Source organism: Penicillium rubens (assembly GCF_028828025.1).
Source record: "Penicillium rubens strain IBT 27055 chromosome Unknown utg000001l_segment0_segment0, whole genome shotgun sequence".
Taxonomy (NCBI): domain Eukaryota; kingdom Fungi; phylum Ascomycota; class Eurotiomycetes; order Eurotiales; family Aspergillaceae; genus Penicillium; species Penicillium rubens.
In genome coordinates this window covers 45,208-66,252 of record NW_026890599.1, presented here as the reverse complement: position 1 = coordinate 66,252, position 21,045 = coordinate 45,208, and the positions used below count along the sequence as shown (strand labels likewise).

The 21,045-nt window shown below is 49.8% G+C and overlaps 12 protein-coding genes across 12 annotated transcripts; 10 read left to right on the top strand and 2 right to left on the bottom strand.

Annotated features, from left to right (window-relative positions):
• Window positions 1–90: 90 nt before the first annotated feature.
• Window positions 91–1,113, top strand: N7525_000026 (uncharacterized protein; the record flags this gene model as incomplete). Its single annotated transcript, XM_002559976.2, has 1 exon — window positions 91–1,113. One exon carries the CDS (start codon window positions 91–93, stop codon window positions 1,111–1,113), a length of 1,023 nt encoding a protein of 340 aa, XP_002560022.1.
• A 211-nt stretch (window positions 1,114–1,324) lies between these two features.
• N7525_000025 (cupin domain-containing protein) lies at window positions 1,325–1,918 on the top strand (the record flags this gene model as incomplete). Its single annotated transcript, XM_002559975.1, has 1 exon — window positions 1,325–1,918. One exon carries the CDS (start codon window positions 1,325–1,327, stop codon window positions 1,916–1,918), a length of 594 nt encoding a protein of 197 aa, XP_002560021.1.
• A 358-nt stretch (window positions 1,919–2,276) lies between these two features.
• On the top strand, window positions 2,277–2,828 carry N7525_000024 (cupin domain-containing protein; the record flags this gene model as incomplete). Its single annotated transcript, XM_002559974.1, has 1 exon — window positions 2,277–2,828. The coding sequence occupies one exon, from the start codon at window positions 2,277–2,279 to the stop codon at window positions 2,826–2,828; it is 552 nt and encodes a 183-aa protein (XP_002560020.1).
• A 326-nt stretch (window positions 2,829–3,154) lies between these two features.
• N7525_000023 (putative aromatic-L-amino-acid decarboxylase) lies at window positions 3,155–4,832 on the top strand (the record flags this gene model as incomplete). Its single annotated transcript, XM_002559973.1, has 3 exons — window positions 3,155–3,203; window positions 3,273–4,203; window positions 4,265–4,832. The coding sequence occupies 3 exons, from the start codon at window positions 3,155–3,157 to the stop codon at window positions 4,830–4,832; spliced, it is 1,548 nt and encodes a 515-aa protein (XP_002560019.1).
• A 271-nt stretch (window positions 4,833–5,103) lies between these two features.
• N7525_000022 (SDR family oxidoreductase) lies at window positions 5,104–6,235 on the top strand (the record flags this gene model as incomplete). Its single annotated transcript, XM_002559972.1, has 3 exons — window positions 5,104–5,123; window positions 5,171–5,408; window positions 5,468–6,235. The coding sequence occupies 3 exons, from the start codon at window positions 5,104–5,106 to the stop codon at window positions 6,233–6,235; spliced, it is 1,026 nt and encodes a 341-aa protein (XP_002560018.1).
• Window positions 6,236–7,304: 1,069 nt separating this feature from the next.
• On the top strand, window positions 7,305–9,644 carry N7525_000021 (uncharacterized protein; the record flags this gene model as incomplete). Its single annotated transcript, XM_061211448.1, has 5 exons — window positions 7,305–7,332; window positions 7,379–7,776; window positions 7,831–8,588; window positions 8,640–9,435; window positions 9,489–9,644. 5 exons carry the CDS (start codon window positions 7,305–7,307, stop codon window positions 9,642–9,644), a joined length of 2,136 nt encoding a protein of 711 aa, XP_061070674.1.
• Window positions 9,645–10,147: 503 nt separating this feature from the next.
• On the top strand, window positions 10,148–11,832 carry N7525_000020 (uncharacterized protein; the record flags this gene model as incomplete). Its single annotated transcript, XM_061211447.1, has 2 exons — window positions 10,148–10,161; window positions 11,115–11,832. The coding sequence occupies 2 exons, from the start codon at window positions 10,148–10,150 to the stop codon at window positions 11,830–11,832; spliced, it is 732 nt and encodes a 243-aa protein (XP_061070673.1).
• A 32-nt stretch (window positions 11,833–11,864) lies between these two features.
• N7525_000019 (uncharacterized protein) lies at window positions 11,865–13,392 on the bottom strand (the record flags this gene model as incomplete). Its single annotated transcript, XM_061211446.1, has 3 exons — window positions 11,865–12,595; window positions 12,653–13,025; window positions 13,078–13,392. The coding sequence occupies 3 exons, from the start codon at window positions 13,390–13,392 to the stop codon at window positions 11,865–11,867; spliced, it is 1,419 nt and encodes a 472-aa protein (XP_061070672.1).
• A 635-nt stretch (window positions 13,393–14,027) lies between these two features.
• Window positions 14,028–14,486, top strand: N7525_000018 (uncharacterized protein; the record flags this gene model as incomplete). Its single annotated transcript, XM_061211445.1, has 4 exons — window positions 14,028–14,108; window positions 14,161–14,234; window positions 14,286–14,330; window positions 14,381–14,486. The coding sequence occupies 4 exons, from the start codon at window positions 14,028–14,030 to the stop codon at window positions 14,484–14,486; spliced, it is 306 nt and encodes a 101-aa protein (XP_061070671.1).
• Window positions 14,487–14,709: 223 nt separating this feature from the next.
• On the bottom strand, window positions 14,710–15,980 carry N7525_000017 (NAD(P)-dependent alcohol dehydrogenase; the record flags this gene model as incomplete). The annotated part of the gene is made up of 3 exons (XM_002559968.2): window positions 14,710–14,913; window positions 14,974–15,602; window positions 15,653–15,980. 3 exons carry the CDS (start codon window positions 15,978–15,980, stop codon window positions 14,710–14,712), a joined length of 1,161 nt encoding a protein of 386 aa, XP_002560014.1.
• A 275-nt stretch (window positions 15,981–16,255) lies between these two features.
• On the top strand, window positions 16,256–18,570 carry N7525_000016 (transketolase family protein; the record flags this gene model as incomplete). The annotated part of the gene is made up of 4 exons (XM_002559967.1): window positions 16,256–16,410; window positions 16,464–16,573; window positions 16,644–17,641; window positions 17,698–18,570. The coding sequence occupies 4 exons, from the start codon at window positions 16,256–16,258 to the stop codon at window positions 18,568–18,570; spliced, it is 2,136 nt and encodes a 711-aa protein (XP_002560013.1).
• Window positions 18,571–19,554: 984 nt separating this feature from the next.
• On the top strand, window positions 19,555–20,835 carry N7525_000015 (putative phosphatidylglycerol specific phospholipase; the record flags this gene model as incomplete). Its single annotated transcript, XM_002559966.2, has 1 exon — window positions 19,555–20,835. The coding sequence occupies one exon, from the start codon at window positions 19,555–19,557 to the stop codon at window positions 20,833–20,835; it is 1,281 nt and encodes a 426-aa protein (XP_002560012.1).
• Between the last annotated feature and the right edge of the window lie 210 nt (window positions 20,836–21,045).

Below are 21,045 nucleotides of genomic sequence, written 5' to 3'. Positions count from 1 at the left end.
CAGAGACCCCTCTATTTTGAGGCTCGAAGATCAAAACAATCATTTACTTCCATCCACTCCCCGGGGCACACAATACCCAAATTCGAAGTTATGTCTGACGATACCTCACGTCATATAAAGGCTAGTATGGAACCCGACATTCAGTCAATCGTCGACCGGATCAAGACTGGAAAAGCCACCCGAATCGTCGTCTTGACTGGCGCTGGTATCAGTACTGGCGCCGGGATCCCTGATTTCAGATCTCCAAATACTGGTCTTTATGACAAGCTTGCTCCGCTGCGGCTTCCTTACCCGGAGGCCATTTTTCATGTCAATTATTTCTCTCACACGCCTGAGCCATTCTACGCGATCGCCCGGGCACGTCACCCGGGAAATCTTAAACCGACCGTCACCCATGCTTTCCTGGCACTTCTAGCAAAGAAAAATCTGCTCCATTTTGTTTTCACTCAGAATATCGATGGGCTTGAGCAAGATGCTGGGGTTCCTCCCGATAAGGTTCTGTGGACTCATGGGAACTGGAAGAGTCAGCATTGCTATAAATGCAAGTCGTCATATCCCGACGATCTCATGAACAAAGCCATCCGCACGGGTGAAGTGCCCTATTGTCTTGATACGGGATGCGGGGGTGCGGTTAAGCCAGATGTTGTATTCTTTGGGCAATCTCTCTCGGCTGAGTTTGATGAAAAAGAGAAAGAAGTCCTAGAGGCGGACTTGATGCTTGTCATGGGAACTAGTCTGCGTGTGGCACCTTGCTCTAGGCTGCCAAGGCTAGTAAGACGGGGCATTCCTCGTGTTTTGATCAACAATGAAAAAGCAGGAGACCTGGGCAATCGAGACGACGATGTGTGCATCCTCGGAAGTTGCGACGATGGTGTTCGTCAATTGGCTGATGCACTTGGGTGGGGAGAGGACTTGAACGATCTCTGGGAGGAAGCAGTTGCCACTAAAAAGAACGATCAGACATTTGAGGGTGGCCCTAGCCTAGATGAGTGCATTGAGAAATTGGCTAGTAGCATAAAGGACAAGATGAAGGTGTCGGATGGGCATAAACGCATGTTGGAGAACCATTTGAACTCCAAATTTGGGCACATAATAACGAAAGGCCATGGATAGAATACCTAGGTACATCGTGGGTGGCCAATTTGAGTTTCGCTCGACCTTGGAACATAATTATGCTTAATCCTACTTGGGCATCTATAAAATGATGCCACCATGATGTGAGAACATTTCCTCGGGGATATATTTACAACTTCCCAATTCCAGACTCACTACCTTTGGTGAACACCTGACCTAATACCTCAGATGTCATCTCTATCATCTCATTATGCCTTACAAAAAGAACCCCCTCCCCTATATCCGCCGCTACATCACCACCCACAATACCGAGGGCGAATCAGTATTTCTTTCCCATGCCCAAGTTCCGGACTACCTTCCGTCGACACCGACTGGGGACGATGGCGAGATTGCCCTGCTATACGCTACGACCAGTATGCCGGCCTCGGTTGACGCTGAGGCGGACGTCGCCATGTACGACGAGTTCCTACATCAACCTCCTGGAATCACAGTCGATAACGGAACCGTTTTCCGTCTGATTGATCTCCGTCCGGGAAAGGCGACGCCAATGCATCGGACAGTGAGCGTCGACTATGGAGTGATAATTGAGGGGGAGGTTGATCTCGTACTGGACTCGGGTGCGAGTCGACGTATGGGTCGTGGCGATGTGAGTGTGCAAAGGGGTACTGCACATTCGTTCCGCAACCGAAGTAACACTGAATGGTGTCGCATGCTGTTTGTGTATTTACCAATGGAGAAGTTGAAAATCCAAGGGAGGGATCTAAATTCGGAGGTATATGATGAGGGATTTGACAATTCAGACAATGGGGAAGGCGAGCAGGGGGCTTCAAATGAAGCTAGGTAAACCGCGGCAAAGCTCTTGTCTATAAACACAATTGATCAATTATCAGCGCCACCTAGATTTAGAGTATTCTGCCGGTCAGACGGGAAGCCTTGCCCTTAGTTTCATGAATTTTCAGCCCCCATCTTACCAATCCCATGATTATCAATCGGAACAACGCATACTCACTCAGTGAAAGACTATCGACATCTTCGAAGCTTTGTAATACCCTTTATTAATCAGCTGTTCCTTCAGTCCACAAGGTATATAAACAAGAAGCCCAACTTCCTATTCCTTTCTATAATCATATTCGCTTCTCTCTTCGAAGACTGTCTCAACCTCTCTTGTCCACTATCCAAACCAAAGACTTATTTTCCTTACCATGGACACTCCAATCCGTCGCGTTATCGCAGGCCACGATGCTCAGGGAAAGGCATACTTCGCTTCCGACGAAATTCTGACGCCCTATGATCCCACGACCGCTCCGGCATTCTCAACCCCGGGCCCTGACTCTGGGTTCGGTGTGATCCAAATTCACCGGTCGCGCGGCTTCCCGGTGGACAATATGCGCCAGCTCTCCGATCCGCACAAAACTCTCGTCCCGCTGGCTGACACCAAGGGTCCTTCCTGTCGGGTCCTCGATCTACCCCCGGCAGACGCAGGCTGGTTCCATCGGACACTAAGCTTGGATTATGCCGTAGTGCTATCCGGCACAGTCGGATTCATTACAGACGGAGGTGAAGAAAAGATTTTGAATCAACACGATGTCATTGTCTGCCGTGGCGCGAACCACGAATGGGTGAATCGAGGCAAGGATGTTGCTCGGGTTTTTGTGGTGGTTGTACCTAGCAAAGAGATTGTCACAGAAGATGGGAAGAGATTGGAGAAGACACCTGCAGGCGACATTTATGATCCCAAGGAAGAGGAAGACTAGACTATCGGAGACGGACTTGGGATGATAAACACCTGCGTTATGGATATACTCCTCGGAATAACGGAAAGATTCCGAGCTCGGAACGAGGAACGGACACTTCCGACGGAATTAGTTCCCTCCCCGCGCCTTTTCTTCGACAATGTCTGCTTTTCCCACATTTGCCTCAAACCATTCTCTGTGGTCTCAATCTGACAATTTAACTTGTACTCGTGTTATACTTTTTTTTCCCTCTTATACTGTGTTCCCCTGCGCCGCCAATTGCCGCACTTAAAGCTCCATAGAAACCAAAGTACCCCCGCATCGCAGATCTCTGGTTGACGCGCAGCATGGATCACAATCAGTTCAAGACCGCAGCACACTCTGCCATTGATGATAGTACGAGCCCTCTATCTTTGCGTAAACTTCTGGCTCAATTATGTTCAATCTAACCAAGCTTTCGTGCAGTCGTCAATTACTTCGACAGCGTGCCCGAGCGCCGAGTCCTCCCCGCTATCGAGCCCGGATACCTGCGCCCTCTGATCCCGGAGAACCCCCCTGATGAACCGGAAGACTGGGCCCAAATCCAGGAAGATGTTGACACCAAGATAAAGCCGGGGTTGACGCATTGGCAGTCTCCCAATTTCATGGCCTACTACCCGGCGTGCGTGACATACCCCAGCATTCTGGGCGAGATGTACTCCGCCACATTCACGGCCCCTGCTTTCAACTGGCTGTGTTCGCCAGCATGCACGGAAATGGAGACTATTATTATGGATTGGGTCGCCAAAGCCCTGGCACTACCCGAGTGTTTCAGGAGTACGTCGGAGACCCGCGGTGGCGGTGTTATCCAGAACAGTGCAAGTGATGCTATTGCGACTATCATTGTTGCCGCACGGGAGAGGCGTGTGCGGGAACTGCTGCTTGCCGAAGGCCTGAAGGAGGGTACACCAGAATATGAGGACCGCAAGTTCGATGTCCAAGCAAAGCTGGTCGCTATTGCCAGTGACCAAACACACAGCAGCGGTGCTAAGGGGGCTTTGATTGCGGGTACTCGCTTCCGCAGCGTGACCACGCGGCTGGAGGATAACATGGAAATGACCGGACCTCGTCTCCGTGAGGTTCTCGAGAAGTGCGATGAGGACGGACTTACCCCGTACCACATCACCCTGACCTTTGGCACGACAAATACCTGCAGTGTGGACCGCTTTGGGGAAATCAAGGCAGTTTTACAGGAAAAGCCGGCGTGGCAGCGTATCTGGGTGCATATTGATGCCGCCTATGCCGGTGCGTCCCTCGTTGCGGATGAGTGGCAGTATATTGCGAAGAACTTTGCGGAGGGAGTTGACAGTTTCAACATGAACATGCATAAGTGGTTGCTAGTGAACTTTGATGCCAGGTAAGCTTTTCACACCAATGGTCTGTGGAAAAATTTGTATCTTTGGTCTAACATTCCCAAGCGTCCTCTTTGTCCGGAATCGCTTGGATCTGACAAGCGCATTGGATATCACTCCAACATATCTGCGCAACCCATACTCGGAGAGTGGAAGTGTAATTGACTACCGGAACTGGTGTATTTCCCTCGGTCGCAGATTCCGCGCACTTAAGATTTGGTTCGTGATTCGGAGCTATGGTCTCAATGGCATGAAAGCGCATATCCGCAAGACCATCGGGCTTGGTGATACCTTTGCTGGTTTGGTGCGTGGTCGGTCCGACCTATTTGAGATCGTCACAAAGCCAGGCTTTGGCTTGACTGTCTTCCGCGTTAAGAGCCCCCATGGGGCATCTAATGGGGCCAGTGGATCGTCTGATCGCGTGGTAAAAGATGAAGTTGCTGACGGTCTAACTAAAAAGATCTCCGAATTGGTCAACACGCGAGGCGAGATCTTCATTACCTCTACCGTCGTTGACGGCGTCTGTGTGATACGGGTGATTAGTGCCAACGCTTTGGCCGAAGAGAAGTATATCCGTAATGCCTTTGATGTCATCGTCCGCACAACGGAGGAGGTGTTGCAGGAGCAGAAGTGAGTTCGAAGTGACATGTAGTAGATATAGATACGTGGTGATTGATCTCCCCCATACATGTATATCTAAAGGATATAACCTATCAGCTAGAACAATAGAATACCCTCTGTTCACCTTATATTCCCGTATATTGCTCCCCCACACTAACAGCAGTGCGGAATGGCTGTGGATATTAATCTTGGAACCTCATTTCCCCCCACGCGGGGTACACACGACTATAATAAGCCCGATCCAACCTTCTTCCTTCTAACTATATATTCCTACGCCTGATAAAATGCCTTCTCAACAGCCCTCGTAAGTTAATCTATTCCCACGTACCCGGTCAGTGCTGACGACCGCAGGTACGTCCTCGTCACTGGCGCCACGGGGTTCATCGGCGCCCATGTTGTGGATAATCTACTGGCTCGCGGATTCTCAGTCCGAGGCTCGACAAGATCAAAGCAAAAGGGAGATCAGATGAAGGCTGCACGTCCGCAGTACGCTTCGAAGCTTGATTTTGTCGTCGTGGAAGACTTCACCCAGATTGGGGTTTTCGATTCTGTAATGGATAGCATTGACGCAGTGATCCATGTAGCGAGCGTAGGCCATTCAAAATCACCTTGGTTATGGTGAACACAAAGGGCTAATAAATTTCACAGCCATTCTTCTACGACACCACCAACAACGAACAGGAATTGATTTTGCCCGCTATCAACGGAGTGAAGTCGATTCTTTCTGCCTCCGCCAAGCCAGGATCAAAGGTTCAGCGCCTTGTGATGACATCCTCCTTCGCATCAGTAGTCGACCCGAGCAGCACTCCAGCACCTGGATTCACGTATACCGCTGCGAACTGGAATCCGTTGACATACGAGGAGGCAATCGATCTGAAGTCAGACTCTGTCACCGCATACCGCGGCTCTAAGAAGTTCGCCGAGCTCGCAGCATGGGAGTTTGTTAAGGAAGAGAAAACCAAATTCGACCTGGTCACTCTCTGTCCTCCTATGGTTTTTGGTCCGGTAGTGCACCCTGTGCCGACGGTGCAGCAGCTCAACGAGTCAAATATGATGCTCTGGGGTGTGGCCGCGGGTGTAGATCCACTTCCGGTGACGCGAGTGCCCGGTTGGATTGATGCTCGCGACCTTGCCGAGGTGCATGTTCAGGCGTTGCTTACACCCGAAGCTGGTGGCAAGAGATTTGTGGCCGCTTCTCCGGAGCCGTTTTCGTACGAATATGCTGCGGATATCATTCGCGATGAATTCAACTGGGCCAAAGAGACTGTAACTAGGAATTATAAGACGGGTGAGAAGCCGAGTGCCTCTTATGGGATTGATGGGGAGACTGTATCTCGGGAGTTGGGGGTGAAATATCGGCCCTTCAAGGAGACTGTGATCGATCTGGTTAGACAGATTCGGGAACTCGCGATATGATGTGGATATACGGAAGCAGTTCAGATATAGAATAAAAGCGTGTCATTCGCAGCCGTATTTGTGTAATACTAGTAGGAATATACATCGATAAAGGTTGTCCAAAGGGGGCTACGTGGGATTGACAGGTCGATGGTTTCCAACTATAGTCTTCGAAATCAGTATAATTGAATACAATTCTATATGGATAGTAAATGTTGAGTTTGGATGAAATCGAATTAGCCATGCATCAAACACGATCAGACTCCCGTAAGAGGCGCTCAACGACGGGCCACGAGACGGTCATTAGGGGACTATAGCTCATGTAATTGTTCAATATGAAACTACAATGACCGGTCTGCGTGCTCGCACAGAAGGGTCGTAGAGGGCGGATATGAGATATGTGATAATAACACGGACGAGGACGGTTGATGGAACAACCTGGTGGCACCGATTTGATCAGTGTGGCTGGCAAGATCACAAACACACACACACATATCCATATGGGGTAGTTGTTGGGATGGAGAAACCGATATGAAACAGCCACGAGATAGCGACTGAAGTAAGCTCTGGAGTTTGCAGGCTGATAACAATATGGGCCGTGAGTTATCACACTTGTGAGGTCCTGGCGGTGTAGATTACATCTTGAGGTTTTGGAGAACTTTAGAACAGGCTCAAGAGTTCCTAGCCTCTTCTTGGGGTTAATGCCTTTTATTCCCTTTTATTTTATGTTGTATCCAAACCTGTGGACATCTAGATTACAAGTACATGCTGCCCAATCTCGACAAAATCATGCTGTTGACATTATCCCTCTGTTTAAGTGGTCCATACCTTCACAAATATGTCCAAGACTATATTCTATTACAGATTGTCCCTAACATGTCTACATTACCCCATATGTCAAAATATGTCAAAATATGTCAAAATTGTATTTTCGAATGGGATTCCCATTGTTGTGGTGACCCCCCACACGAACAATATCAGGATCCTCGAGCTATTCTTCGTATTGTTGTCTTTTCATTGTACACTTTTGCATTAAAAACTCCGTCTATTTTCCCCCCCCCTTTCTTCTCCCTTTGCAATCATTTTAGCCATGGAACGAGTTGTGATCGTCGGAGCCGGTTGGTAGCAGTTGACGACCAAATTGAATGTTGGCTAATTCGTTAGGTCTTTACGGTCTCATCGCAGCAAAGACATATCTACAACTTGTCGGGACTTACGAAAGTACAGCCAAAAGCACAGATAAAGTCGCCGAAATCCCTGCCTGTTTTACTGAGAACATCGATGCTTCCCCAACGACCCCATCCGAAAGTCGCCTTCTCGTGATCGACTCTGCCTCGGATATTGGGGGTACTTGGGCCGAGGAGCGTCTTTACCCAAATTTGTTGAGCCAGAACTCATATGGACTTTATGAGTTCAGTGATCTGCCTCTTTCCGACGTTGTTCCAGAGGAACATGCAAGTGACACACAAAATCAGTTCATTGCAGGCTGGAAGATCAACCGGTATCTCCATGCATGGGTCGAGAAATGGCAGCTCAAGAAGCACATACGATTGAACTGGACGGTAAGCTGCTCTCAGTCCATTCTACCAATTGTGGTATTTCTGAGTGATCTCTAGGTCGACGACATCAGCCGTCTAGAAACCAAAGAGTGGAAGCTCAACATCCGTGTATCAACGTCCCCGGGCCGGCGCATCACCATTATCTGCGACAAGTTGGTCCTGGCTACAGGACTGACCTCGGTACCAAATATGCCCGACACGAAGGGGCCATCAGTGGGCTCCAATAACCCAGCTCCAGTCATCCATGCCAAAGATGTTGGAGAATGGGCAAGAGAACACCTTGGATATCAGCCACTGAAAGCACCCGACTCCGAAGTTGTTAGCATCCCACCGAAAGATTCTCCTGATCCACAGCTGCGATCAGTTGCTATTTATGGTGGTGCAAAATCATCATTTGATCTGGTGCATTTCTTTGCGACTCTACACCGCAACGACTCAAAGCTGCATCTCAAGTCCACACAGGAAAGTCCCGTCCAAGTACATTGGATCATCCGTGATCGAGGTGCAGGGCCCGCATGGATGGTACCGCCAATGTCTACTCTCCCAAATGGCAACACCGTCGCAAGCGATAAGGCTGCCAGCAGCAGACTCCTCACCCATCTCACCCCGTGCTGCTACAAGACTCCAAGACGTCTGTCTCTTGGACCCTCCGGGGGTCTTCACTGGGAGGGCTCATGGCTAGCGCGGCTATTCCATGGCAATCCACTAGGTCGATGGTGGGTTCGTTGGCTTTGGCGATCAATTGATAGAAGCTTGGAGGAAGCGGCACAATACGGTTCTGATCCGAAAATGGAAAAGCTTCGCCCAGAGAACAGGTAAGTTCAATGAGATATCACTTGGAATATTCTGTGACTGATGATCTCCAGTGTTGTCTCGTGTGCATCCGGTATTGGCATCGCAAACCAAGGGGATCTCTGGGAAACAATTAGATTACCCCATGTCTATGTGTACCGATCAGCGATCACGGATATCGACACTGTCAGGGGGAAAACCACGGATACATCCACAAAAGCTGCTGTTCACTTAGCAGACAGTAGTTATATTCATGAGATTGATCTGGTCATCCACGCGACCGGATATAAGCCAATAGTCCCGATTCGATTTGAACCTGCAAGTCTCCGTCTAGAACTGGGTCTGTCAGCCCTGGTGGACTCGGGGGGCAATATCCACGAGAATTGGCAAATTGCAGCGGAAACAGCGGAGAGAATCAATGGACCACTCGGCTCAGCCATAAATGACCGCATCCAACACTGGGAAGATCTAGATCGACGTTCCGAGGTCATGGTCAGGAAGACTTTGAATGCGACGAGATGCGCTCTTCCAGATCGGAGTCCTCCCTCATGGGCCGAATCTCACACGCTGGTACCATATCGCCTTTTCCGCCGTATGGTTGCACCTGAATTAGTCGCACAAGGCGACCGCTCCTTTGCAACCCTCGGTGTTATTTTATCCTCCACTATTGCTGTTGTTGCAGAGGTTCAAGCTCTTTGGGTGGCGGCATTTTTGACAGAGGGGCTCGACTCCACCGTGGACATTCAGTCAACCCCACACCAGGCCCTCTCGCTCGAAAATCTTTCGCTGGAGGCTATGGAGAATACTATCTCCGAGGATGTGGTCCTGGGCTCATTGACAGGAACTGGCCTTGAAGTAGAGGCGATTCAGGTATGGTTGTTGCGCGGAAGTACGAGGATATCGCAAACTAACTACTGCATTAGTACAATGATATGCTCTTGCGCGATTTGGGTCTGAATCCACATCGACTCGGGGGCGGGTACTACACTGAGCTGACCGGGGTGTATGCCCCTTCGGTCTATGCTGGAATTGTGGACGAGTGGAAGAAGAGTCGAAGTTTGGCGGAGAAGAAGCCGTAGTTGCACCAGGTTTTGACTACCTCAATCTAATAATTTCCCGATCTGTCACTTGATATAATTGTTGAATGTCAGCTTTTAACTCCGTACCGGCCCGGTGAATCCCCTGACGTAAACAGGATGACAAATTAAGTCATGTGATGGTCAGCTGATGGTGCTTGCGCCTTCCTAATCTGGCTCGGCACCTTCCCGATTGGAATCCCGCAAGCTCCCGTCTCACAGCACTGTAGCCTCTAGGATCCTGCCATGAAGCGTCAAAGAGAAACTCGACTGACCAGATGTCGCACAGGATGCATGCGCTGTCGCGTCCGTAGGCGAAAATGTATGTTCTTTTTCTGGATCTAGAACATTCAAGTCTAATATTTATTCAGGCGATGAAGGCAAACCGTGGTGTCGGAACTGCATTGACCGGAACTTCCAATGCCAATATGGTCCACAATTGACCTTTTTGACGAAGAATGCACGCACTATTCAAGCGTCAGATACCGAGACACCATCTACCAGCTATGAAGCTATTCGGGTAGGGTTTCCGGTGATAATCGCAGGGTAGAGACCTAATCCATATATATATAGTTTGTCACCGAAGAGAACGCGGACACAGAAGATTTCAACCGAACCGAGGATCATCCACTGGAAGAAGCATTTTCTCGGATTGATACGACTCCACAACCACAACAAGCCGACCCCATCACGTTTAGCGACGCCAGAGATGAAGATGAGCCATTCTGGTCAGAGCCCGCCCCCATGCCGTGGCCGAACAGAATTACACGATCCTCAATGATAATGATGAATCGGCAGTCGCCGGATTGTTGGCTCTCGGTATGAACGGTCCCGATCTGGGGCTGTCGAACTTGGTAGTTCCATCTCCAGCGAGAGCCACTTTGGAGACTCCAACGATACCATCAAATGTTTCGCATCAATTAACCTTCAGCCCGCAAACTATACAACAACCACCCGAGTCAAGTCTCGAGACACTTTCGCCCACCGAAACACAAGCCTTGCTACGACATTATCGCTATGAGGTAGCCTCTTGGGTGAGCTATTTGAAACCACCACGGACTGCACCACGCTGACTGCAGTAGTTGGACATTTGTGATCTTGGTCAATCATTTGGAATCCAGGGTCTTCAGCTTGCAATGGTCTCGTCACCTATCTGGAACTCCATCCTTGACCTATCCGAGACTTCTTTCCGCCAGCTTGATCCACATAAGCCACCCGAAGACAGGTGCAAGTCATTCCTTCGGCACGCCGACTCGGATATGCAGGTTGACATTACACGTGTCGCACTGTTGAAAGTTATAAATCAGGTGAAATATTGTATCTCGGATATCAAAACCACGTGGAACCCTGAAAGACAGTGCGATCATGACCTCATGGGGGCTCTAAGTTCCCACGCGGTGGGCAGAGATATCAATTCCGCGATCTATTGGCTCTTTTTCAGGCTTGGTATGAATTCTAAAACAACATAGGTAGTTTCGATCACTATTCACTGACTTGTTCGCGCACCACAGATCTCGCGACAGCGTTAGCGACCGATAGCGATATGCGCATGCAGCTTCCCCCGTCATTTCCGTATTTCACACAAGTAGATCTCGTGGCTGACCCGTTTGAGATGGTTTTCTTCTACGCCTATCGCCCGCTATGGCTATGCGCGAGAGCGATCCAATTTGTGCACAATGAAGAGGTTCCTCCCGATCGACCTCCATTCCGTATATGGGTGCAGTTGGTCGAGGAATTGCAACAATGGTATCGAGAGCGACCACGGGAGTTTGAGCCCATGCTGGAAATAGAGATGGATGATCAGTTAGCTGGGCCAGAAAGAAGTTTCCCCGTTATTCTCTTTGCCAACGGAGCGAGCTTGTTCGGCAACCAGCTATACCATACGGCCATGTTGATCTTGTTACACAATCGACCTCGCACTGCACGCATCACCGACTTCCGCTCCGTTGCCATGTCACCGCTGTGGCACACGCAGCGGATATGCAGTATTGCTCTCCACAATGATCGTCGGGAGTGCTGGGATCCATGTCTATTGGCATCCTTTCTGCTGGCAGCTCGCCGGATGACACATGAGTCACAACAACACGAGGTTGTGCGTGGGTTAGAACGCATTCATACTGTGACAGGATGGGACGTAAAAAACTGCTTGCATAGTCTGCGAGTCGAGTGGTGCCTTCTTGACGAGACATAGTAAAGGAAGATCATTCAAGTTGATACCGATGCTCACCCTGTTACGGGAAACCGAGGCCTATCCATAGTCCGGTCTGGGCGTGAGACCTGATACCCCCAGGCTAGTTCCAAGTCGCGGATGCGCCAACAAGCGCCCCAACCAGTCTCGGCTTCGATATGGCGAATCAGTTCGACTATAATCCTGTGTTCAGATACATGGCTGAACAGCCGTCCGGCAATCCATAGCGGCTGGATGGCGTTGTTCAAGCATCCGTGGTGTGGGTTGGCGAGCGAAATTCCACAAATACGCCTCGCATGCCATAATGCAGAGATTGCGGGTGTTGGCTGTAGTTTGATAGATTTGGGCATCAAGTTGAGCAGCAAAATGCATGCCGTGTGGTATAGTTGGTTCGAGGATATAGCCGCCCATTGTAGGAAAAGGATATTGGGGAATGGTTTGGTTGTTGTCGTGTTGATTGGTAATAGCTCCGGTGGTCGGTTGTCAAGCCAATTCTGCAAATCGCCCCAGAGCCGCAGCCAACGGCGATTGAAGGCCTCCCCGGCGCAGTCATTCTGAACGGCTAGCTCCACAAACTGAGTACGATCAGCCACCAGCTCGCAGGATCTCGCACACAGGTATACCGCGTAGTTGGCGTGCATGTCCGGGGACTGCGCAGCCTTGAAGAGCTGCGCAGCATCATCTTCATGACATCCAGGTGCGAGCCATTTGCTAGGCCGAAGAAGAGTGCTCTGTGTCCCATCAGAGATCAACGCACCACATAGGTCTAGTTATTCCAAATCAGTGATATCCCTTTCATTCGACCTCCAATATGGATCCTCACCCATGCGCGCGTAGCACCAAAATACTGCTTGTAGAAGGCCCTCACTGAACCCATTCATTTGGAAAGCGTCAAAAAGTGCTGCACACCCCTCCAGATGACGGTGCCAATCCTGCGCACGCGCAGACATCATCTCGAGACAGCAGAGAAGTACGCAGGCGGCCACAACTTTAGGGTCACGCATTTGCAGCAGTGGGCTCAGCAGGCGAATGGCTTCCTGGTAAAGCTCCAAGCTGTCAAATGAGTCTTGAATTCCCTCCTTCCTTTCCATTTGTCGGGCGGATATCGCGAGGATGGCATTCAGCAGGGCAGGGAATGATCGGGCCAGCGCAGGAATCTGCACTCGAAAGGTACATTGCGAATCGAACATATCGAGCTGCGGTCGGCCATCAGCGATCATTGAGAATACCACCAGCAATGCCACTTACCCATGGCGCCACCTGCCCGACATAGTTCTTCAAGTACTCGATGCGACGGGGATTTGACAGCACAGGACGCGTTGATGTCTGCCCCCTGTCGCGCAATTGTGTGCCGTCTTGTTCCTGGGTATCTGGGCTCGGCGCGCGGGTCGGGGCTGCAGACTGAGCGAGATTGAAAAGCATGCATCGTAGCTCCTCCTGGGAAGCTAAGAAGCCTGGATCATGGGAGAATCCATCACCCCAGCTGTTAGCTCCCAATGGAGACGCAAATGCAGCATCGGTGGAATTGGACGGAGTCGCTTCGGGTTGGGACCAGTCGTTCATGGCGTAATTGGAGACACGCGATGGCTTTCCCAGTTCACCGGGGTTGTGATCCAATTACGGAACCATGGAGTCTATGTTGAACTGTAAATATGTGATCGAGAAAATGCAAAGAATATCCAAAAGAGTTGGAAGTTGCAAAGTTGAAGTGGGGAGATTGGGGTTCGGGAGACATCGCCACTTTCACTTCTTTGACACTCGGCCACTTCGGACGTTTTTTGAGCTTTTTTCAGTTAACTATGTTAGTTGCATGGTTTGCTCTATCTTCTCTCGATATCGACGAAGCACGGAGTATGGAATTCAGAATCCCTGATGTTCAACAGTGCCCATCGATCGACATTGCACCTCGAACACAACATAAGATGCACTCCATACAGCTCAAATCAGCAGTTACATCCTGATCCTCGCTATGGAGTACTCCGCACGTGTGCAGGGAGAAGATTACTGCAAAAGAAGGGGTGAGCTTTCAGTGCTGTTAACTGTAACCCCTGGCCCTTGCAGAGGAGACAGACGCAAGGGATAGAGAAAAGACAGATGGCATCTCCTTGCAGGAAGGGTCGACCTGCTACACCATATGGAGTACTCTGAACACTGTCGAGCATCCCATACCTTCAGATATCTGTGCTTGTATCTGCGTCATGTACGGTCTCAAGCAGTTGTCGCTTCTAAGCTTGATGCTTCTCTCTGTATCGGCAGCGAAGGACCCAAAAAGAACAATTGTGCGGATCTTCGTCCTCAGGTCCACGCCTTATTGCTAACATGGCCATGCAGGTGGGTATCGAAACAGCAGAAAAGAGCCGTGGTATCGATGTGCCATTGAATGATTGCCATCCCATCGAGGAAGAGTGAGATTGGTTTCTAGCCACCATGTTTTGGCTGAGACTAACGCGTCATAGGGACGTCCTTACTGTGTCTTTGAAAAAGCCATGTCGTCTCTTCACGTAAGTCTAATGCCAATCCAGCCAGTGGACTCTCACTAACTGTAGTACAGCGGCCCTGAATGCACCGGACACAACACATTCTTGAGTCCTGGCGAGCACTCTTCCAAGGACCCAATTCCGGCCATCGAGTCCATATTTTGCCAGTCATCATTTTGAGGGAATACAAGGGTCAAAGTGGGGGTTGAGAGTTGTGCAGGCATTGTGTCTGGCTTGAATTGGTATATAGTATCAAATCAAGCATTTGCATTGCTGAATATTGTTTACTTCGCTTTTCCACTCTCCTAGTTTACACGGAACTAAACAAGATTGGCTCGATAGAGCAAAGACTCCAGCAGTGCTCAGCCTCGCAACAATCGAAAACAAATTTTCCTTACCACATCTATAACGAAACATCCTGCTCATCGACAACCAACACCTTGATGCTACCATTTCGAGTATCAGCGCAAAGGTGGAGCGCATCTTGGGCCTTTTCAAGAGGGAAACGATGCGATACAAGTTTCTTCAGGTCCAAGATGCCACCACTTAGGCAGGCGACTGCTGGCGGCCAGGTGTCACGGTAACGGTTGATGAATCGGAGATCAATCTAGCAGAGTCAGCCAAAGATATTCAATATTCACTCCATCAGGACACTAATGCAACTGACCTCGGCGAGAGAAATATGCATAAAAGGTAAGTTGTTCATGATCGCCTTTCCTACACCAATCACCATGACGGTGCCTCCCCGCCGTGCAGTGTATGCAGCAGTGCATACACTGCTTTCCACACCGGTACACTCAAGTATGGTCTCCGGAGCAAAATATTCGCCAGACCCGAAGAGAGCACGAATGGCCTCTGCATTACCTTGCGAATCCTTTGTACGGTCCACCTCATAGGTAATGCAGGAAGGGACAAATTCTTTCGCAAACGCCAGTCGAGCCGGTTCGAGATCCGTCACCACGATAGGGTGTGCGCCCGAGGCACGTGCTGCAGCTAAGGCGATTAAACCAATTGGGCCTGCACCGCATACAACTACACCGCGGCCCAACGAAAGACCAGCCGACTTGACGCCGTGCATCACCACCGAAAGAGGCTCGAGAAGTGCGCCTTCAGCGAAAGTGACATTGTCGGGTAGCTTATGCAGCCATTTCGCAGGGTGGTTCTTGTAACGCTGCATGGTACCTTCATAAGGGTAAACACCTGCAAACTGGACATCGTCGCACAGGTTATAACGGCCCTCATCACAGAGGAAACAGTGTTCGCAGGGAACACCAGGTTCGACGGCCACTCGGTCACCTATCAAAGTATCAGCTCAAAAACTCCAAACTCAAATGAATCATGTCTACCTGGCTTCAAATGGTTGACCCCTTCGCCGCATTGCAGAACGATACCCGAGGCTTCATGGCCAATGGTGCAGTCACCTTCAAACACCAATGATCCAATGCGCCCGGTCTTCCAGAAATGAAGATCCGACCCGCAAATTCCAGTTGCTTTGATATGAACCAGTGCCTCGCCTGGTTTGGGGGCGTAAACAGGCGTGTTGACAGATTTCAACTTGTGGTCGGCCGTTATCTGCAATGAGGGATTGGGATGGGAGACTTTGAGGGGAACCCGATCGCCTGCCGTTTTCACCACCTGCTGGCCGTTTGGCTGATCGAGAAGTACCGGAGCCATTGTGTGTTTTCTGTGCAGTACAAAAGTGGGCAAGTTCCATTCTTTAAAGCCGATGTGGGAGCCCAATAAGTACTTGATCTAGTAAGTTGTGGCTCAAATTACCTATTTTGGTGTGGATGGAGTTGCCAACTCGCGGAGGTGGGGGTCGACCCTTTGGGGAAGATCGCCCGATTAGGAAATATTAAGCATCACCACTTACAATATTTCAATGAGCTTTCCGTCCAGCTTTGGGCATTTGGACATTCTTTATTGCTCATCTCTATATGGTTTCTACAATGTCAGTCGAAGTTCAACAGAACGGCGTCAATGGCGTCCACAGCTCTGCAATGCCTCTAGTCCACAAGCTGTCCAAGGACCATGACTTGGTATTGAAGACCTTTCGGTTATTGATTGCAGATCTCTGCCAGCAATTCAATGGCGGACACCCCGGGTATGTTCCTCGCAACTGAATCTTAATTTGAGCACAAGCTGATCGTGTGCCAGTGGTGCTATCGGTATGGCTGCGATTGGTGTAGCGCTTTGGAGATATGTTATGCGTTATGCACCCCACACTCCGGGATTCTTCAACAGGGATCGCTTCGTCTTGTCAAACGGTTAGTTCTGCATATATATTTCTAAATTTGTATATCTCTAGGGATGTATGCTGAAAATAACCTTCTACAGGCCACACTTGCCTCTTCCAATACTCTTTTCTGCATCTTACAGGCTACAAGGCCATGACCTTCGAACAACTCAAATCATACCACTCCGATCGTGTCGATGCGTTATGCCCCGGACATCCGGAGATTGAGCACGAGGGAATTGAAGTGACAACCGGACCATTGGGTCAGGGTATTGCGAATGCTGTAGGCTTGGCCATGGCGACGAAGAATCTCGCTGCGACCTACAACCGCCCGGGATTTAATGTGGTAGACAACCATACTTGGTGTATGATTGGCGATGCTTGTTTGCAAGAGGGTGTTGGTCTCGAGGCGATCTCACTGGCCGGACATTTCCGTCTAAACAACCTCACCGTCATCTACGACAACAACCAGATCACTTGTGACGGATCAGTTGACCTTACCAACACCGAGGATGTGAACGCAAAGATGCGCGCTTGTGGCTGGGATGTGATCGAGGTGGCAGACGGCTGCTTTGATATTGAGGCCATTGTTAGTGCATTGGAGCAAGCTCGCTCATCGAAGGAAAAACCCACCTTCATTAATATCAAGACGGTCATTGGTCTGCACAGCAGCGTTGCGGGAACTGCTGTTGCTCATGGCGCTGCTTTTGGCGCCCAGAGTATCCGTGATATGAAGACTGCCTACGGCTTCAACCCGGAGGAGCATTTTGTCATTGGCGAATCTGTGCGCCAGTTCTTCCAGGGGATTCCTGAGCGTGGAGAGCAGTGGGTTCAAGAGTGGGATCAGCTGGTAAACGACTACGCTGTCCAGCACCCAGATTTAGCGGCCGAGTTCAAGGCCCGCGTGCGTGGCGAGCTTCCACCCGACTGGGAGGAGCACATCCCAACCGCCTTCCCTGATAAACCCACTGCCACCCGTGCCTCATCTGGCTTAGTGTTCAACCCAATCGCCAAAGACATCAATTCCTTCATGGTTGGTACTGCGGATCTCTCGCCATCCGTAAACATGATCTGGCCTGGCAAGGTCGACTTCCAGCATGTGAGTTAGAACAACTGATAGTACAATAACTAGGGACATGCTAACTATATCACTAGCCCGAACTCCGCACAACGTGTGGTATCAATGGCAATTACTCTGGTCGCTATATTCATTATGGTGTCCGTGAGCATGCCATGGCTGCCATCTCCAACGGTCTGGCAGCTTACTCCCCGAACACCATCATTCCGGTCACGTCGACGTTCTTTATGTTCTACCTGTATGCTGCACCCGCAGTCCGAATGGGTGCGTTGCAGCACCTTCAAATCATCCACGTCGCCACTCACGACTCCATTGGTATGGGCGAGGATGGACCGACCCACCAGCCTATTGAACTGGCCAACCTGTATCGCGCGATGCCAAACCTCCTATACATCCGTCCTGGTGATAGCGAGGAGACGGCTGGTGCATGGATTGCTGCGATTGGTGCCAAGCAGACCCCAAGTATCATTTCTACCTCTCGGCAGGCTTTGCCCCAACTCGCCCAGACGCGTCGTGATGGTGTAGCCCTTGGCGCATACGTCCTATCTGAAGCTGAATCGGCTGCTGTGACTTTGATCGGGGTTGGAGCTGAACTTTCATTCGCATTGGAGGTTGCTAAGCAACTAAAGGTGCAGAAAGATATCACCGCGCGCGTGGTCAGCTTCCCCTGCCAGCGCCTGTTTGAGAAACAGTCACTCGATTACAAGCGTGCCACGCTGCAGCGCCACCGGGGCATACCAGCTGTAGTGATTGAGCCCTACGCGCCTAATGGCTGGGAACGGTACGCAGATGCGGGCATCAGCGTGACACGCTTTGGTCAAAGTCTACCGGGTAAGGCGGCATACAAGTTCTTCGGATATGAGATTGCTACATTGACAACCAAGGTAGCGAGCTATCTGGAACGGGTCCAGGAAGACGAGCTGCTCCGTGGCGAATTTGTTGACCTGTGAGCATGAGGTCTGATAGGGATGCGCCGGGTATGGGATTGAAATTTTATATTTACTTTAGATTTGTACAAATTCTCACTTATTTCTTGCTCTGGGATTCGATGATATATACATTCCCCATAACTCCTTTTTAACGGTAAACGAACCAACAAGGGGAGAGGTAAGTCAAGCTAAGGTTGGGGGATATAGTGTTCATTGTTTATACAGAACATTTCTTTCTTTTTTTTTTTTTTCCCATTTTCTACGTTCAAGTTCTGTTGGCCTTTCGATCTGATATTTACCAGGTGACCCCGACCGTCCGACCGTTTGAACTTCATACCTTCCTGCTGACTTTACCCCTCAACTTAGCTCAATTAAAAAATAAAAGATAACCTAGAGATGATCCAGAGATGTGACCTTTTCGCGTGGGCAAGGGAAAGCGGTACAGTGCGACTGGTCATGAAGCGACTATGCAAAAGGAAGTATAACAGTCATAAGATCGACTGATCTACAACATTATACAACATAGGTAGTTATGCAATCGAGTAATAATTCCGAACAAAATGCATACAGCGAATAAACGGTGACGATAACATTTTAGGATTTCGGATAGAGCGAAAACAAGGGAATTCCAAGTAAATGTTAGGATGTCACTGGAAAAATAATGAAATATACTATCATGAACAACCTTGGAAGTTTCTAGTGTTTCCCCTAAGAGTGCTAAAAGTCACAAAAACTAGAAAATCAGAACATCAGAACATCTGATCTTCTGTTAAACGTGTTGGCCAATAATAGTCAGCTCACGGCCCACGACGCGGGGGGGCCATTTAGGGCTTTTTTGATCGACAGAGAAGCAGACCGCGCAGAATTGTGACCTGCAGCATGTGCGATGAAAGGAGTTTCTGAGAGGTTTAAAGAAAAGGAAATATAGGAATAAAATGAAATGGGAAAAAAGTTATAAACTCGTAGACTCGCTCAAGTCATACCCAGCTTTCTATTTTCATCAATATGGCGCGCTCTCTACTCCTCGTTGCCCTAAGTCTGGGTGCCGCGGCGATGCCCGCTGCGTCGGGTATGAGCAACATCAAAAATATTGTGGTGTTAGTCCAGGAGAATTTGTCCTTCGACCACTTCGCTGGCGGTCTTGACTATGATTCTAGCATTGATGGCCCGCAGAATCCTCAATACTGTAATCCTGCCAATGTTTCCTCCCCCTCCGAGCAGGTCTGCGCCAACCCAGATGCGAAGAACATCGCATCGGACGATCCCAACCACAGCATCGCCGGTGGTAACATGCAGGTGTTTGGGACCTACCACCCCCTTGCAGGAGCCAAGTCCACCATGGAGGGTTTCATTAGTGAGCAGCGTGCCTCGTACCCAAAGGATGACCTAGACCGGGCAGCCGAGGCGATCAATTACTTCACCCCAGAGCATATCCCCGTCTTCGACACCATCGCTCAGAACTTTGTCTTGTTCGATCGGTGGTTTGCTGCTGTCCCCGGTCCTACCAACCCCAACCGTGCCTACTTGACCTCTGGCACTTCGCATGGCCATGGCCACAATGACGATGATTTCCTCAACTCTGCGCTGCCACAAAAATCAATTTTCGAGCAGCTATCAGAGAAGGGAATCACTTGGAAGAACTATGAGAACTCGACCCAGTCAAAACCCTCATTCTTGCCCGATGCTATGTTCTATGAATGGACCGCTAAGAATGGCAAAGAGAACGTCGTTCCGATTTCCCAGTTCTATAGTGATGCCAAAGCTGGGGCGTTGCCACAATTCACTTGGATCAACCCCGAGTGCTGCTCCTTTATGTCAATGCATCCTCCGTCCCCAATCAATATGGGCGAGAACTTCGTCAAGAGCATCTACGAGGCTGTACGCAACTCGCCGCAGTGGAATGAGACCCTCTTCATTCTGACCTGGGATGAACATGGTGGCTTCGCTGATCACGTTTCGCCCCCAACTGATGTTCCTGCTGGCGACAGCCTGACCTATACGGAGACCGCTCGGGACGGTGAGCCATACACTTTCCACTTTGATCGCCTGGGAATTCGTGTTCCTACAGTGTTGATCTCTCCCTGGGTCTCCAAAGGCTTGGTCCAGCATAAGCCTAGCGATGGGAATGAGTTCACGCATACTTCGATCCTCAAATTCGTTTCTGAGCTCTGGGGACTAGATAGTCTATCCCCGCGCGTGGACTGGTCGCCTTCCTTCGGGAACCTGGTCACGAACAGCTTCCGAAGTGATACTCCAGAGAAGTTGCCGGACGCGGCGGACTTTTAGATCCCAAATCTCTTGAATAGTCGCAGTCCGGAACTCCTAGCTCAATTGGATTCAATGATAATGATAATGAAAATATAATACCCACACTTGGTCACGAATATATTGGTGAAATGACGCACCCACTCTTCTACAACTTAAGATATTTCAGAAAAGTCGTTAACTAACATAGAGTAAGTAACTTGGACTTGATACTGGGCTGAGAGCAGGACA